This window comes from Nyctibius grandis (genome assembly GCF_013368605.1).
Source record: "Nyctibius grandis isolate bNycGra1 chromosome W unlocalized genomic scaffold, bNycGra1.pri SUPER_W_unloc_1, whole genome shotgun sequence".
NCBI classification, from domain to species: domain Eukaryota; kingdom Metazoa; phylum Chordata; class Aves; order Nyctibiiformes; family Nyctibiidae; genus Nyctibius; species Nyctibius grandis.
In genome coordinates, this window is record NW_027167472.1 from 8457275 (window position 1) to 8475922 (window position 18648).

The following is an 18648-nucleotide window of genomic DNA, read 5'->3' on the forward strand; positions in this document are numbered from 1 at the left end:
TTATTAATATAACATCCAGAGTTATTCTGGAGCTCTTTATTCACAGCCTTACCTAGACAATATTCAATCAGAAAATGCAGAAAAGTAGTAGGCAAACTTTGCTCCTGTTTTTAAGATCTGGTTCAACTCTGGCTTCTGTGATCTGTACTTACCACTAAATGAGCAAGAAGGTAGCTGTGAAAACTGAGTGGTATCTGGCCAAACACATTTTAGAATCATAGAATGGTTTGGTTTGGAAGAGACCTTAAAGATCATCTAGTTCCAACCCCCTGCCACAGCAGACACACCTTTCCCCTAGACCAGGTTGCTCCCAGCCCCATCCAACCTGGCCTTGAACACTGCCAGGGAGGGGGCAGCCACAGCTGCTCTGGGCAACCTGGGCCAGGCTCTCACCACCCTCACAGCAAAGAATTTCTTCCTAAGATCTAATCTCAATCTCCCCTCTGTCAGTTTAAAACCATTCCCCCTCGTCCTGTCACTACTTACCTGTGGGGTTCCCACGGGACAGTGGTCACGTATTGAACGAGCTATGTCCAGGGGGTGGTAATGGGGTGGTGATGAACTGACCAATTATAATACAGAACAAGGGCCTTGGCTATGAGAAAAATAAGATATGGGGAAGTTGAAAAATAAGAAAGAATGCTGCACCTGCGAGATATAGCTTTTTAGCATAAGCCAATCAGAACTAATATAGAGGCGTGTGAACAAAGCATACTAACCAATCATAATAGAAATGACACGTACACGGAGTGTGCACAAAAATAGAATAGTATAAATGTACTCTCAGATACGTAAATAAACGAGATCTGCTTAATGATCATATTGGTCTGCGTGCAGTTACTCCAAGCCCTCTCACGAACACAGACACTTACCCTTGTAAAAAGTCCCTCTCCAGCTTTCCTGCAGGCCCCCTTCAGGTACTGGAAGGTGCTAGAAGGTCTCCCCAGAGCCTTCTCTTCTCCAGGCTCAAGAGCCCCAACTCTCTCAGCCTGTCTCCATAGCAGAGGGGCTCCAGCCCTCTGAGCATCTTTGTGGCCCTCCCCTGGACTCACTCCAACAGTTCCATGTCCTTCTTATGTTGGGGGCCCCAGAGCTGGATGCAGTACTCCAGGTGGGGTCTCATGAGAGTGGAGTAAAGGGGCAGAATCACCTCCCTTGACCTGCTGGCCACGCTGCTTTTGATGCAGCCCAGGATATGGTTGGCCTTCTGGGCTGCAAGTGCCCATTGCCAGCTCATGGTGAGCTTCTCATCACCCATCACCCCCAAGTCCTTCTCCTCAGGGCTGCTCTCAATCCATTCTCTGCCCAGCCTGTATTTCTGCTTGGGATTGCCCCCACCCACATGCAGGACCTTGCTCTTGGCCTTGTTGAACTTCATGCAGTTCACACAGGCCCAGCTCTCAAGCCTGTCCAGATCCCTCTGGATGGCATCCCTTCCCTCCAGCGTGTTGACCACACCACACAGCTTGGTGTCGTCGGCAAACTTGCTGCGGGCGCACTCAATCCCACTGTCCATGTTGCCACCAAAGATGTTAAACAGGACCAGTCCCAATACAGACCCCTGAGGAACACCACTCATCACTGGTGTCCACTTGGACATTGAGCCGTTGACCATAACTCTTTGAGTGCGACCATCCAGCCAATTCCTTATCCACTGAGTGGTCCATCCGTCAAGTCCATGTCTCTCCAATTTAGAGACAAGGATGTCATGCAGGAAAGCATCAAATGCTTTGTACAAGTCCAGGTAGATGACTTCAGTCACTCTTCCCATATCCACCAATGCTGTCACCCTGTCGTAGAAGGCCACCAAATTTGTCAGGCATGATTTGCCCTTAGTGAAGCCATGTTGTCTGTCACTAATCACCTCCTTCTTTTCCACATGCCTTAGCATATTTTCCAGGAGGATCTGCTCCATGATCTTGCCAGGCACAGAGCTGAGACTGATTGGCCTGTAGTTCCCTGGGTCTTCCTTTGTTCCCTTCTTGAAGATGGGGGTGATGTTTCCCCTTTTCCAGTCAGTGGGAACTTCACCAGGCTGCCACGACCTCTCAAAAATGATGGATAGCGGCTTAGCAACTTCATTCGTCAGTTCCCTCAGGACCCGTGGATGCGCCTCATCAGGTCCCATGGACTTGTGCACCTTCAGGTTCATTAGATGGTCTCAAACCTGATCTTCTCCTACAGTGGATCAGTTCATCATCTGGCAGACAATGCTCTCAGGCAATTCCATTAGCAATATTCATCTCAAAGACAAAGTACATCTTTTATGTGCCTGGTTTCCAATCACATAGAAGTAAGTGTTGTGCTGGGCCCCTTTTCTTTGACAACGGAAATCATGACCCAGTTCAAGTTGTGTTTATTACCCATTTTATTTCAATCAGTTGGGTTGACAGAGGTTTTGCCTAAAGAATGGCCTGTATCCTTTGGTGACAAGAACCCTGCTTTGGTTGAACTAAGAAAATTAGTAACAAATATTCAGTTTTCCACAAAAGGAAAAAAAAAGGTGCTTGTAAAGTATGCACCTAAAATATTGATTTGACTTTGAAATCTGAAGCTGTACATTAAAAGATGAATGTTTCAAAATTAGGTGGAGAATATTGGGAAAGGACTCTTACAAGCTATTGGAGCTCTGCCCTTAACTTTACATTGTAATTGTTGTTTAAATAAGAAAAGTAATCCAGTGAAAATTAAATGAGCAATTTTCATGTGAATGTCTCCAGGCATTATTAAGATTTGCAGTACTAGGTGTCATGCTGTTTCATAATAAATTGATGTGAACAAGGTAGTAAATACCAGCTGCCTTTATAATGGAGAAAACATTTTTCATTACCAATGTTTCTGAAACAGGATGGCTGAACTGATTTTTTTCTCTAAATACATAGCTACAGGTTAAATGCTCCAGCATTTTCTACTGGCAGCATCTATCCTATACTTTGGCAACAGGCAAAATAACCCTCATTAAATTAATCAATGTCTCCAGCTACTGTATGTGATCATTATCAACCCTCCAACATTGTATGTTCTTAAGGGCAATAATTGTAGGCATTGGTTCATTAGCAAGTATGATCAATATGGGTTATCAAAAGCATTTCTCATGCATAACAAATAGAACAAATTACTAAAACAATAAAATAAGTATCTAATATATATAACAGGTCAATCTACACGATGTAATATTTCATTGACATAATTAGAAGCACATTTATAACAACTTAATTTTCCACCTTTTTTTGTCTAAAGGAGACCAGAGATGCTCTACTGCTGCTTGCAGAAAGCTTGTGCCCTGGGCGGCAAAATGTCATGTGAAATTAGATTATGCAATGCAGAAAATGTTATTTTTAGATGTGATACACTCCCTTTAGAAATCTTGCTGATTACACACAGACTGTGTAATTATAGTCACTCATGAATTATACTTCATTAGAATGACAAAGTGTCGGCGTTGGTGAGAAATTTAACACATCCAGTATTAAATTAATACAACTCAAGTACACTTTTAGGATCATCACCCGTTGACTGGGTCCAGTCCTGTTTAACTTATTCATCAATGACCTGGACGAAGGGACAGAGTGTACCCTCAGCAAGTTTGCTGATGGCACAAAACTGGGAGGAATGTCCGATACACCAGAAAACTGCGCTGCCATTCAGCGAGACCTGGACAGGCTGGAGAGCTGGGCAGAGAGGACCCTCATGAAGTTCAACAAAGGCAAGTGTAGGGTCCTGCACCTTGGGAGGAATAACCCCATGTACCAGTACATGTTGGGGTTGACCTGCTGGAAAGCAGCTCTGCAGAGAAGGACCTGGGAGTTCTGGTGGACAAGCTCACCATGAACCAGCAATGTGCCCTTGTGGCCAAGAAGGCCAATGGTATCCTGGGGTACATGAGGAAGAGTGTGGCCAACAGGTCAAGGGAGGTTATCCTGCCCCTCTACACGGCCCTGGTGAGGCCACACCTGGAGTACTGTGTGCAGTTCTGGCCCCCCAGTTCAAGAAAGACAAGGAACTACTGGAGAGAGTCCAGCAGAGGGCTACAAAGATGATCAGAGGTCTGGAGCATCTCTCTTATGAGGAGAGTCTGAGGGAGCTGGGTCTGTTTAGCCTGGAGAAGAGAAGACTGAGGGGGATCTTATCAATGCTTACAAATACCTTAGGGGCGGGTTTCAAGAGGATGGGGCCAGACTCTTCTCAGTGGTGCCCAGCAACAGGACAAGGGGCAACGGGCACAAACTGAAACATGAGAAGTTGCATCTCAATATGAGGAAAAACTTCTTTTCTTTGAGGGTGGTAGAGCACTGAAACAGGCTGCCCAGGGAGGTTGTGGAGTTTCCTTCTCTGAGATATTCAGAACCCACCTGGACATGACCCTGTGCAACGTGCTCTAGGTGAACTTGCTTTGGCAGGGGGTTGGACTAGATGATCTCCAGAGGTCCCTTCCAACCCTAACCATTCTATGATTCTATGACACTTGGCCTTGTTGAACCTCACACAGTTGGCCTCGGCCCATCCATCCAGCCTGTCCAGGTCCCTCTGCAGAGCCTTCCTACCCTCAAGCAGATCAACACTCCCACCCAACTTGGTGTCATCTGCAAACTTACTGAGGGTGCACTCGATCCCCTCATCCAGATCACTGATAAAGATATTGAACAGAACTGGCCCCAGTACTGAGCCCCGGGGAACACCACTTGTGACCGGCCACCAACTGGATTTAACTCCATTCACCACAGCTCTTTGGGCTCGGCCATCCAGCCAGTTTTTTACCCAGTGAAGAGTATGCCCGTCCAAGCCATGAGCAGCCAGTTTCTCCAGGAGAATGCTGTGGGAGACAGTGTCAAAGGCTTTACTAAAGTCCAGGTACACAACATCCACAGCCTTTCCCTCAGTCACTAAACAGGTCATCTTGTCATAGAAGGAGATCACGTTAGTCAAGCAGGACCTGCCTTTCATAAACCCATGCTGACTGGGCCTCATCACCTGGGTGTCCTGTATGTGATGCGTGATGGTGCTCAAGATGATCTGCTCCATAACCTTCCCTGGCACTGAGGTCAGACTGACAGGCCTGTAGTTCCCTGGATCGTCCTTCCTGCCCTTCTTGTAGATGGGCATCACATTTGCTAACCTCCAGTCCTGGTTAGCCAGGACTGCTGATAGATGACTCCACTCAATAGCTATGCCAGCTATCACAGTCTCTAATAGCTGTAGAATCTTATTTATAGGTTGCCTGTAAATGTGCATACCAGACTACTTCGAGTTTTTAAGCTGAATTAATTCCTAGGCACTTAGTGATGGTGCTCAGATACCATTTGAGAAATCCAGCCTTGACTTCATAGCTCTTTTTTTGTGTCTTTCATTTTAAGTGATGTTTTGCTCAAGTACCTATGCCCTCTTACTTGACAGATTTTGATTAACTGCCATTTTCAGTAAGTTAGCACTAAAACCATGCCCTTTAGGATTTTATCAGTGACTCAATGAGCTGATATTGCAAGCTACTAGGCATGATATTAACTGGGTGTAGATCTGCTTTGACAAAAGCAATAGGATTAATACAGCATTTCAGCAAACTATGGAGTTATGTGTATTGATGACCAAAATTCCCAGATACTAATAATCCTTAATTGTATCTTTTGAAATGGTAACTTTCAGAATGAAAGCTGTTAAGGCTTTTTGGGGTAATGACAGTTTCAAAGAACAACAGCCTTCTCCAGGAAGCCCAAAGGAGGCAAGCCCACTGCCGCTGATGAGGCAAGCAGCTGCCGAGGGGACACCAAACATGTCTTGCACTTTGCCAAGGTCCTCCCTGGCCACATGCAGGCTGGATGAAAATAAAGTCTTGGGCACAGGTAAAGAAGGACTCACTTAAGCCAGTGCAATCACCAACCTCTGACTTATGGGCAACAGAAGACCTTCTGGTACGGGTCAGATAGGAAACGTGCCTTCTACAGATACATGTTCTTCATAACAACAGGACAAAATACAAAGTAGCCACAGTGCATTGCTCGAGCACTATTTCTTAGAAGATTTGGGGTGACTAGCTACTGCACAGCTATTGAAATAAAACAGATTTTAATCTAGACAAGGACTTGAATACACACCAATGAAACAGTCAAGTGTCCCGAGGTGGAAGCTGAGGGACAAAATGGCAGGTGTGGAAGTCTTGCAGAAGGGCCCTCAAGGGCTTCATCCACACACAAAATCTTTTTACTTGGTCTTCTGTGAAGCATGATATTCAGCTTTATGCAGCTGAAACTTTTTTTTTAAAATTCATGTTGGTAGCAACAGCTGTAATTTCAACAGAGCTCTTTCCAAGACTCTCCACTTGCTCTGCCTCACTACCAGATGCACAGTTCCTTTTCCAGCATGTACATGTTACAACTCATTGTTCAAATTTTTTGTCCTTGTGAAGTTAACATAAGATGGAGGTTATCATCAGTACATGACAGAGAAAACAGAGGCAAGCACTGGAGTACCCATTTTAAGTCATGTTGCCTGTTGTCTTGGCAACCAGTTAATAAGCTCTGTTACTCATTTTTCACCAGCACCTGACAACAAACTCTCTGCAAGATTTAGTATTATTAAGGAGTCTGCTAACTCACCTGCTTTACAAGGTATCAGAAAAGATCTGCTGGCATTTCCATTCTGAATCCTATTTTTCAGGGAATCATAAATTATCCATAAATTGCCCAGCAGTTGAATATACAATGCACAAATACCACTGTGACAATCCATTCCCTTGATAAGGGCACAAAAAGAGTGTTGGGATTCGGTCATGCTCCCTGCAATATCAATATGTACATTGCTATTCACTACACATGGAGAAGGATTAGACCTCAAATTCCTCAAGTGAAAACACGCAAATGCTTTGACAGACATTCTCTTGCATGTCTCTTCTTTGACAGTGCAGGCATATGGCATGGGGACAGGGTTGACCCTGTTTCCTCCAAGCTTCCTTTTGAGAAAGAGTCCTACCCTTTACATTGCTGCTGCGTGTATCCTCAAGCTGTTTTGAGAAGCATACAAGCATGTACTGAATTGGCACTGCAATTACCATAATTAAACATTACAATCCAAAAGGCTTCAGCCAGTAGTCAGACCTCACTATACTAAGAGCTGTGCAGACACACTAAATGACTCTACCCTTCCTCAAGAGTAAACTATCCCTATGTTTGAGTTGCACAAAGAGTTCAGTCTCAAAAGACTGAAAAAAAGGCTATTTAATTAAATCCCACAGCCTATTCCATCATCTTGGATGAATACTTTCCTTGAACAAGAGGTCACCTAGTTACCCAAATTCCAGAGAATTTCTGAGTTTGGGACCATAAGAGAATATGTACTTACAATCATCTCTTTAGTATAAATGTTGCCAGTTTCCCTGGTTAAACACTCAAAATTCAACATTTGTTGAACAGAAATCAAACATTCTGAAATTTTATTAACAAATGGCAAGAAAAAACCCTCCTTCCTATCAAACAGTAGAGAAGACACAAAGGAGCCTCATGTAGATTCAACATCAGAGAACCACAGAGAGACTAGAGACTAAAATATTGTCCTCTGATCTGTGCAGTGGGATTCTGAAGGTGTCAATGGGCTTCTCCTCAAAATTTGAGAAATGAAATTGGTCAAGAGGGCTAGCTTTATTCCTGGATGTTCCCTCTTTCCTGGTTTCAGGCTCCCTTAATGATCTTTCAACATAGATTTTGGCAGCTTATTGTTTAAAGATTGAACAGTGCTGAAAAACACATTCATTACTGCTTGTCATAGAGATGTTGATGAATTCCAGTCACATGCAACTAAGCTGCAATTCAACACAATGACAGACTAAATAGGCAAGTTTAGACAAACAAGAAAAAAACAAGAAAAAAAATACAATTCCTAGAGAAAAATTCCTAGAGGATTCTATAATCTTTCTGTTGAAAAAAAGAGATGCACAATCTTATTTCATTTATCATATGAAAGCAGAGTATTTACCAAGGGGAAATCATGCTTGACTAACCTGATAGCATTCTATGATGTCGTGACTGAATGGGTAGATGCAGGGAGACCAGTGGATGTAGTCTACCTTGACCTTAGCAAGGCGTTTGACACAGTTTTCCATAACATCCTCGTGAGCAAGCTCAGGAAGCGTGAGGTAGAAGAACAGACATGCGAGCAGCGGAGGAACAACACACAGACAACTCATTATGAGTGATAAAGCATGCGTCACTTTATTAGCCCAGACAGCATCTATTTATACAGTGGATTTTAATTATGCCTACTAGTCAACTATTGATTGGCTGAAGCTCTACAAGTTACTTTTGCATATCCCTCCTACTTGCGGTTAGCCAGCTGTGCTTCTTTCTCATTCTCACGGCTCTCACTCCCCCTTTAGTTAGTTGTTTACGATCCCTGTCAAGGTCTCAGTATCCTTGCCGTTCTGCTATCATCAGCATGAATTGCAGTTTCGGCCAGGGCCTGAGGCCTAGTCTTGCTCGCCTCAGAATCTGCTCTGCTCGTACAGTTGTTCCAATGAGCCATGACCTTTGTCATGCAGCCAATCCCCAACACAGACAGTGAGATGGATTAAGGACTGGCTACACAATAGAGCCCAAAGAGTGGTAATCAATGGTGCCAAGTCCATCTGGAGACCTGTAACTAGTGGAGTCCCCCAAGGATCAGTGCTGGGTCCAGTCCTGTTCAACATCTTCATCAACGACCTTGATGAAGGCACAGAGCGTCTTCTCAGCAAGTTTGCTGATGATACGAAGCTGGGAGGTTTGGCTGATACACCTGAAGGCCGTGCGGCCATTCAGCGTGATTTGGACAGACTGGAGAGCTGGGCAAAGAGGAACCTAATGAGGTTTAACGAGAATAAGTGCAGAGTCCTGCACCTGGGAAGGAGTAATAAAATGCACCAATACAGGTTAGGAGGCGGTCTGCTAGAGAGCAGCTCCGTGGAGAAGGACCTTGGAGTCCTGGTGGACAACAAGTTATCCATGGGACAGCAATGTGCCCTTGTGGCCAAGAAGGCCAATGGGATCCTGGGGTGCATTAAGAAGAGTGTGTCCAGCAGATCGAGGGAGGTCCTCCTCCCCCTCTACTCTACCCTGGTGAGACCTCACCTGGAGTATTGCGTTCAGTTCTGGGCTCCCCAGTTCAAGGGGGACAGAGATCTACTGGAGAGAGTCCAACGGAGGGCTACGAGGATGATTAAGGGACTGGAACACCTGCCTGATGAGGAAAGGTTGAGAGACCTGGGGCTTTTTAGTCTGGAGAAGACTGAGAGGGGATCTGATTAATGTGTATAAATATATGAGGGCTGGGTGTCAAGAGGAAAGGGGCAACCTCTTTTCACTTGTGCCCTGCGATAGGACAAGGGGCAATGGATGCAAGCTGGAGCACAGGAAGTTCAACCTCAACATGAGGAAGAACTTCTTTACTGTAAGGGTTACAGAGCACTGGAACAGGCTCCCCAGAGAGGTTGTGGAGTCTCCTTCTCTGGAAACTTTCCAGACCCGTCTGGATGCGTTCCTGTGTGACCTGCCCTAGATTGGTCCTGCTCTGGCAGGGGGGTTGGACTCGATCTCCAGAGGTCCCTTCCAATCCCTAACATTCTATGATTCTAGGATTTGCTTTATTTTAATTCATGCAATAATATCAAGAATTATCATCTAAACAAGACAGCAAAAAAAAAAAAAAACAAACCTAGACACACTGGAATATTTTTTGCTAAACAAGAAGCACAAGATCTTTTTTTTTCCTTAAGTTTTAAAATAAAATAAATACATGTTAAAAATGAGGTGCACTGCATATTGCATTCCTTAAAGATAAATTCTGCTAATTTCACTTATCAGAATACCCTCTCTGTAAAACAAGGCAACTGATGTCACTGAGAAGTTGAATTGGCTTCATGACATTTAAATTGAAATGAAAGATACGTATTCTAGGCCTGAGTTTACTTCTATGTAATTCAGGAACTACATGCCTTGACCCTAAATCTTCACACTGAGTATTCTTGTATTGGTTCTGTTGTTTTACAAACTGGGGAAGAATCATAGAGGTATATTTTTTTCTTAAATCTGGCAATGTTTTACTCTATAGATATGGGGAGATATGGCAAAATTCTGCTATAATCTGTGCTGCAAGAGGAAGAATTGGTTACACAAGACATTTTGATACATTATTCAAGACCATCAGGTCAATGCTGTTATGCTAGCAAGACATCAAGATCTTTGTCAACAGTGTATAGCAACTGACCCTAGAAATGTGATGCAGTAGTATGATACAACATTTCATAGCCCTTTTCACCATACTTAAGAGATGTTCCTGAAGCCAGAATTTATAACATTCATCAATACTAGGTTGTACTAGTCAATGTGCACATGGCCACAACAATTTCACCAATGAAAGCAACCTATACTCCTTGGAGAAGGCTATATATTTTTATATGAAAACCAAGATTAATTTCACACATACTCACTCAGCATTTGTGTTAAAGTAATGAGATGTTAGAAAACTTACCAAACACTTGATTCCCATGCACTCAGAATAAAATCAAATTTTACACTCCACAAAATTGTTGTGTGTTTTTTTTTTTTTTTTAATTTTATGAATCCTCTAAAGGAAGGACAGGCCTGAAGAAAAGGCAGCAGAAGAGAAGATGTAGTCTCATGAGCCCTGTAAAATTCTAATTTCTTCATACAAGCCAAAGAAAGTTCCTGTGAGACAAGGTAGACCCTCCACCCCTCAGCTTTTTCATACCTAGAAAGAGAAAAGTTCAAGCCCTTTGGGGACAAACATGGGGCTTGAGCCACACTCATACAACAGCCGTGACACCATTTCTGGCTCTATCAAACTGTACAGCTAACCTTTCAGGTTATTTTCTGTATGTGCTCTACCTACCACACTGAGGAACAACTTCAGTCTCCAGGACTACTAATTGGTGCTACATGAACAAACCGTTCAGTCAAAAAGTGAGTTTCACTTAACTTTAATGGGGCCCTAAAACTAACATCTACTGCCAAAGTAATCATGGTGAGATACATGAAGCTAACCTAAAAGGCTGATTATTTTAAAGTTTCAAACATCTCCTGTTATCAGAAAGTTAAAACAAATTATAATTTTCAAGCCATATTTTAAAAGAAAGAAAAAAGTATTCATTGTAAAGAATCACAAACGAAAGTGGGCCATCCAATACCTGAGTGTATTTATTAATTCTGCTCTTAAAAGAAACATACAAAACAAAACTTTATCAAACACTTCCAAAAACTCACCTCGAATTTCAGGAGAGAATCGAGCTGAATGGCGAGACACAAAAAGTTTCAGTTCTTGATCCAAGTTGCATTCAATCAAGTTTGTCCCCCATGATCGGATTCCTAAAATTAAAAATGCAAAACACATCTAGCTTGATATATGAGCACTGGAAGTTTTAATTGATTATTTCTCCATTTACATTCATGTTATTTGCATATTTCTAAATTCCAAAACCAGCCTCTCTTCCTTTCAAGTCATGAAGCTATCCTTTGCAAAGTGCTGAGTGCTCAGAAGCAGCACTCTGGACAGGGATCAGTCACAAGCAAGAGGAAATCAGCCTTTCAGTTATTGAAAACTGCCAGTCATTGATGTCCCAGAATTTACTTTAAAATAGCAATACACTGATTTATAAAACTGAAGAGAGTGAATCACCCAGGGGATACATTAGCCCTATTGCAAGACCATTGTATTTGTCCTCCCGAGAAAAAAAAAAATACAACATCACCTAGCACGTTGCAAATTAATATTTAAATACAAAGTATTAAATTACCACTGCTGTTGTTTCACATGGGCACCAGTGATACAGCTAGAAGTAGTCTGAGGAGTATCAAGGAGAACTACAGAGCCCTGGGAGCAGCGGTAAAGGACTCTGGGGCCCAGGTAGTTTTCTCATCGATCCTCCTGGTCAAAGGGAAGGGGACTAAAAGGGACAGTCAGATTAGGCAAATCAACACATGGCTACAGGACTGGTGCCACAGCCAGGGGTTTGGCTACTTGGACCACGGGACTCGTTTTGAGAAACCCGGTCTTCTGGCAGCCAACAGGGTCCATCTGTCAGAGAAGGGGAAGAGTGTCTTGGGTCATAGGCTAGCCAAGCTGGTAAAGAGGGCTTTAAACTAGAGTTGCTAGGGGAGGAGAACCTCAGTCCATCCCAATTCAGCCAGTCCGATGCCAGGGCCAGTAATAGGTGCCCAGAGACTGGAGAAGGATGGCAGGTTGGCAGGAGAGCACTGGAAGAGCAGCAGAAAGGAATTCCAGCCAGTAAGCTTCGTCAGGGGCCCAGCTTAAATGCCTCTATGCAAACACACGTAGCATGGGGAATAAACAAGAGGAGCTAGAGACGTGCACATACCTGCAAGGGTACAACCTTATCACAACCTTATTGGCATCACAGAGACATGGTGGGATGGCTCCTATGACTGGAGTGTTGGAATGGAAGGACAGGCAGGGGAGACGAAGAGGGGGTGTTGCCCTCTATGTCAATGACCAGTTCGAGTGCATGGAGCTCTGCCTGGGGATGGAGGAGGAGCTGACCAAGAGCTTATGGGTCAGGATTAAAGGGAGGGCAGGGACTGTAAACATCATAATAGGTGTCTGCTACAGGCCACCTGACCAGGAAGACTGAGAGGATGAGGCCCTCTATAGACAGAGAGACTTCAACCACCCCGATATCTGTTGGAGGGACAACACAGCAGGGCATAAGCAATCCAGGAGGTTCCTGGAATGTGTGGATGACAACTTCCTTCTCCAAGTGACAGAGGAGCTGACGAGGAGAGGTGCCATGCTGGACCTTGTTCTCACCTGACCTGGTTTCATTGGGATTTGGTTTCAGTTTGTGGCCAGCCATGGTGATCAAGGCCCTCAGCAGTTAAATCCAGGGCAGCTGACCCAGGCTGGCCCACAGGTGTGTTCTAGATCATTGACATCAAGCTCACTATAAAAGAGAGGGTTTGGTGGGAAGAGGTGGGGGTTTTTTTGCTCTCCTACTTTCTCCCTCCTCTTTGTTGTGATTCCTAGAACAACTTGCCAGTGCTCTGTGGATGAGTATACTTTTGTCTGTTTTGTGTTGTCATTTATATAGATTTCTTTATTTCATTAAATCTGGTTAACTTCATCCTACAAGTCTCCCTCTCCTTTTCCCAATTCCCTTTCTCATTTGGGGAAGGGACACTGGGTGAGAGAAAAACTGCTATTGTTTAGCCCCAGGTGTGGGCTAAATGAAGACAACATTATAGTGATTTTTGTTTTTTTCCCTAAAGGAATATTACACAAGTTAGACTTACACAAATTAGCTGGCAAATGCAGAAGGAACTGCAGGTGAGGAAGTGTCTAGTGGCCCCTCCCCACATGCCTGATCATGTCTTTGCATGAAATTGTTGAGTTAAAGCACTTTGGGGTTTGGTACCTTTGGGGTGGAGGAGATGCCTGAAGAGGTGTGTTGTCAACCCCTTACTGTGAGACTAGCACTAACACTTCTGCTGGTAACTCTGTCAGGATTTCAGGCTGTGATCTTTACTGTCAATACTGCCTCTCATGTTTTATTCTCTTTCAAAGCAGCAGAAATGTCAAGCCTCACAGTGGCAGAAGCCATGTTGTAGGGCTGAAGGATGAGGAGAAAGAGGGAGAAGAACAAAGAAACCAGATCTGTGCTGCCAGTCTCCCATTGCAGCTCTGGGTAGGTTCTCCATACAAATATGAACATCTGCATTTCAAGAGCCTGAATCCTCTTCAGGGAGAATTCATCCAGGGCTTTTCCTTGTCAGCATCCCAGTCAAGGTAGGAGCATGCTTCTTACTGGGATATGCTACCAGCTATTAAGTAGCTGCCATTTGAAATTAAATATGTTTGGAAATACAATATTGCCTGTGTGTTTCATAACCACTCAAGAGAAAAATAACTGAACTATAACCAGCCACCTCCACATCATTGTTCAGAGGCATAAGCAGTAAGTCTCTAAGTCTCCTTATTTTCATTTCTCAAAAATCTTTTGGCCATATGGTACATTTCTGGAGCATAGTTTTGGCAGACAAATACAGCTCAGCAGGCTTTAACTTTTTCCAGGTGTTGGACTTGGTAGTGTTAGGTTAATGGTTGGACTCAATGATCTTAAAGGTCCTTTCCAACCAAAACAATTCTATGATTCTATAAATATTTGAGAGCAAGAAAGTAAAGATGATATAAAACCACACATGTACAGCAGATATGAAAACTATGACTAGCAAACTGACATTGATCACAAAGCTGAAGTACGTTGAATGAATGAGTGCTGAACTTCAAGAAGCTAGAAGATAAATAGCTCGCTGGCCTCTGACAACAAGCTTGTGTGGGGAGACTACAAAGCTTTCTGGAGGTCAATTAAGCAATATGGATTATGATTCAGCAATGCTGCTAATGACAGGATGTCCACCATCCATCCCTAGCTGCATTTTTCATTAATTCAAATTTGAGGTAGGGATAAGATTCTGATTAAGCATAGTCAGACTACTGAACCATGCAATGTCCAAAATACAGGACTCAACGTGAAATAAATAACCAAAAAAACCTAAAGTCTAGACATACCACACACACAGTAGTCCTAGAAGCTGAAGTTGGGATTTGGATAGAATATCCCAAATCTGCAGGTGCATGATTCAGCATTCTGGATGCAAAAATTATGCATATACATTATAATGTAGTATAATGTATTATACATTATATAACCAAATCGGGTTTGGGTAGAACAGAGGTAATTCTGGAACTAAAATCCAAGGTCAACCCAATGATGTATATCATTAACAGCATAGAAGTAACTACTGGAAATATGACTGAACTGGAGTTATTTCTTTCTGCAGGCTTAGGAGTACAATGCCCCTAAGACACAGGACTTATCAGATAGCAGACAGGGCACACCCAGTGGCATCTGCCAAATCAGTGGAAAAATCTTGAAGCTTTCTCTTCATTCCCTCCTCCTTTTTTGGTGGACAGTGGGATGAAGGATTGCCCTCTTAGCAAAGTGACATCCTAAATGTAATTATTGAAAATGCAGCTTGCCACACCATTCCTTCATGATATATTAAGAAATGACTCTGCATTCCACCAGGTTGCATAGCATCACGCCACTGATGTGTTATCAGCAGATGTTTTCTTTGACACATTGTGCTGCAGTTCAACACATGAATCCACACTTTTTGGTGATGGTACTTAGGAGATGTACCAGAGAAAACAGTGAGGCAGACTTATCAGGAACCCTAAACACATTTAAGGCTCTGTTGAGAATAAAGGTTGAAAGAAGCCGTTTTTTCCAGACTACAGCATACTTTCCAATGATAAAGAGATTAGTCAAGGCAGATTGAAGCTCTATCTGTATGAAGCTCTGACTCCCAGCATACTCATCCAGAACAATGCACTTCAAAATTTGATCAAGGTTTTTTCCTAGCAGGCAAAATCCCAATCAGATCATCTGACACCAGGAGTAGTGAGGTGACTTCTAATCCAAAATGATGAATAAAAAGGCCAAAGCATGCCCTCTGAACATTTAAAACTGTAAGTGGGTGTTATGCTTAGTGACAACAGAGCTATGCAGCAGTAACTATATAATAGAAGCTTTAAGAAGAGACTGAAGAGCATTTCTTCAGAGGGAGGATGACATCAAATGTCTTGAGGGCATAAGTTTTATCCATTTGCTCTATAAATTTTTATAATTTAATTAAATGCAGCCAATTTACTTCTGACACAACCAAAAATTAGATAGCATTAGGAAAGTGCAATGCTGAAGAGGCTCTGAATGACAAAGCATCTGCCTCAGCAGTTCTCCCTAGGAGACAATGGTAGCAATAAAGATGAACAGGTCACAGTGAAGCTGGTTAGCTGTGATGAGGCAGCCCTTTACCACAAACAGTCATTAAAAAAGAATCGAGAAATAGCCAACTAAAGCAACAATAGTTGAGAAAACAATAGAGACAAATGAAGCCCTAGCTGAACTGAACCACACCTACATGGCAAGGCTGCTACCAATTCCTCTTTCCAAGGTCTCTTTCTCCCTTCTAACAATGGCAGGTTTCTGATATTTCTGCCTTCACCAGCCCAGAACAAAAATATGTTACAAAATCATGTATCAATTGAGTTTAACAAACTATAGGGCCGAGCAATAATTTTCTTTGTGCTTCATACCACTATTATGGCAACGGGGCGTTTTTCCCCTCTCCATGTACACTGCAATCTATTGTATCAGAAACCACATTGAGAACTTATAAAACTGCCATTTCACTTGCAATACCTTCCTGTATTGCTGTCTTAAGAAAAGGACAAACACACGGTGAGTCACACAATAAGCACAGCTGCATTCCTGCTCAGGGAGTCTTTGCCACTGAGAGGAAAAACTCCCTGAATCCCACTGGTTTGGTTTCGCGGTGGGGGACAGGGGTTTGCTGGGGAACCGAGAGAAACGCCGAACAGCCGCCATGCAGCCCGGCCACCCCAGCCGCAAACGCGGGTTTTTTACGGCGGCGCGGACGCCCTTTGTCCGCTCCGGGCTGCCATAGGGACCGCAGTGCGGACTGTGCCACGCCCATCCGACGCTGTCTCCGGGCAGACGGGCTCGGCGGCGTCACGGGCGTTCGGCTCCTGCCGTAGCCCCAGCCCCTCTGCCCCAACAATGGGGCTTGCCCCCTTCGCCCGCTGCTAGCGGCGGGGTAGACGCTCCTGGGGATGGACAGCGGGGCGCGGTAGGCGCCGAGCCGACTGCGGATCTTTGTGCGGGCGGCAGCAGGGAGCCGCCGCCGGACGCCGCACGGGGCCCGGCCCGCAGCCGCTGACCGCCGCGGGCGGCTCCCCGGCGCCCGCACCCGACGGGGGAGCTCCGAGTCCGGTTGGGCGGGAGGGGCGTGCGCGCAGACGGGACGATGAGTCCCTTGTGAAATAAAAAGAATAAACCAGAGACCACGACTTCGCAGCTCATGTGTCTGTGCCGTGTGTGTGTGTCGCCCCGACCACGAGCAAGGGGCGGCCGGGTCACCCACCCCGCCGGCCGAGCCCGGGCAGCGCCCCCCGCTCGCCCCACGCGGAAGGGGAAGAAAATGGGGAGCGGCTGTCTGCCCTCCGCGACGCCCCGCCGGGCCGGGGGCCCCGCCGCGGCCGCTTCCGAGGGGAAGGCGTCGCCGGGGTGGGGGCTCCGGGGGACTGCGGCGCTGCCTGCGGCGGCCCCGCTCCCCGCCGTCTCACCTCGCTCGATGTTGGCGATAGCCTGCCGCAGGTGCTCCTCGGTCACCAGCTCGCCGATGACCACCAGCATGTAAAATTTGCTGTCCAGGAAGCGGTGCGAGAGGGAGGTGGGGTTGAGGATGCTAGAGGAGGGCTCCGAGTCCACTTCCACCACCACCACGGTGGCCATCGCGTGCGCCCCGCTCCGCCCCGCGGTTACGGGGTGCTGGGGGGGAGAAGAGCCGCTCAGCGGCAGCTCCGCAAGAGGCAGGGAGTGAGAGCGGGCAGTGAGGCGGCGGCGCTTTTATATGGAGACGGTGCAGGGCAGGGACCTGACGAGGAGGAGGCGGAGGAGGAGGAGGAGAAGAAGAAGAAGAAGAAGAAGAAGAAGAAGGGGGGGGGGGGGGCGGCGCATCTCCGCACCTCCACTTTTCCAGCATTCACAGCTGATGTCATCTGCGGCAAATCCTCCCCGCGGCAACCCCCGGAAGCAGGAAGGACGCGGGATGCGAACAATGCCCCGATGGGCCGCCAGGAGGGCGGACGCGGGGTGCACCGGCCCGCCGCGTGACCCATCTGCCCGTGCTGCCCCGACCGGCGCAGGTCCCGCGTCCATCACACCCACCCCCTTCCCCTGTGCCCTCCTGCTGTCTTATCCTGCTGGTTTGGTCATCTCATGTCCCTTGTTCCCCCAGGGCCTCACTCTGCTGGCTTGGCCATTTTCTGCTCCCCGAGGCCCTCCCAGGGTCTCAGCCTTGAAGCATGGTGGCTGTGCTATGAGGAGCCACAGGTGATGCCCTGGCAGACCTGGTGAACTCATCTGGGAAAGCCAGCATCAGGGCTCCAGCTGCACCCCTGATGCTGGATGAAAAAAGCAGCTCCACTGTCCAAGGCCAAGAGTCCAGTCTCCTGCGTCTCGCTGTAGCACTGCAGCAAAATTTGAGCCATATTTCCCCCCTCCCAACTGGCAATCTAAATATTCTTGTTACCTTTTTTTTTGTTTGAAAGCAGTTCACTTAATAAGATACTTCAAACATAGGCTTTCTGCACATATTCAAGGCCCATGGATATATGACTTACCCAAGAAAAGCACTGTTTCTGGACAAGCTGCTAAAACCCATAGTCTGAAGGCTCCAGAAGTTCAAAGGGCTTTTGGGTAACTATTTTTGACCTGACTCAAGCAACTCCGGGGAGCAATGGTATCAGAAAACATCTACAATTACCAAAACAAAGACTTGATTCCTCTCGATTACCACATAAAAGTTAGACGTCTGCTCCACACTACTTAGAGACCTACTCAAGAGAGAAATTCAATCACCTCCTAAAAGTGTTTTATCCTTCCCTAAAATGGGATAGAGCAGTCTGAGATAAATCAGCCTAACATGTTCCTCTCACTTTACTGACAGAAGCCAAGCACTGTTTTACACTAAGCATCTTGTTTATATGGCTAAAGTGATGTGGGAGAAA

General features: G+C 45.4%; 1 protein-coding gene across 1 annotated transcript in view; it reads right to left on the reverse strand.

The window, feature by feature from the left end:
* The window catches only part of LOC137677107 (microtubule-associated protein 1B-like), a 74276-nt gene extending 56970 nt beyond the window's left edge, over positions 1 to 17306 (reverse strand). Inside the window, exons 1-2 of the mRNA XM_068424294.1 lie at positions 17203 to 17306; positions 11244 to 11345 (exon numbers count right to left, since the gene is read on the reverse strand). Coding sequence (XP_068280395.1) covers positions 11244 to 11345; positions 17203 to 17272 — 172 coding nt within the window. The 5' untranslated portion in view covers positions 17273 to 17306. The remainder of the gene's footprint in view (positions 1 to 11243; positions 11346 to 17202) is intronic.
* Between the last annotated feature and the right edge of the window lie 1342 nt (positions 17307 to 18648).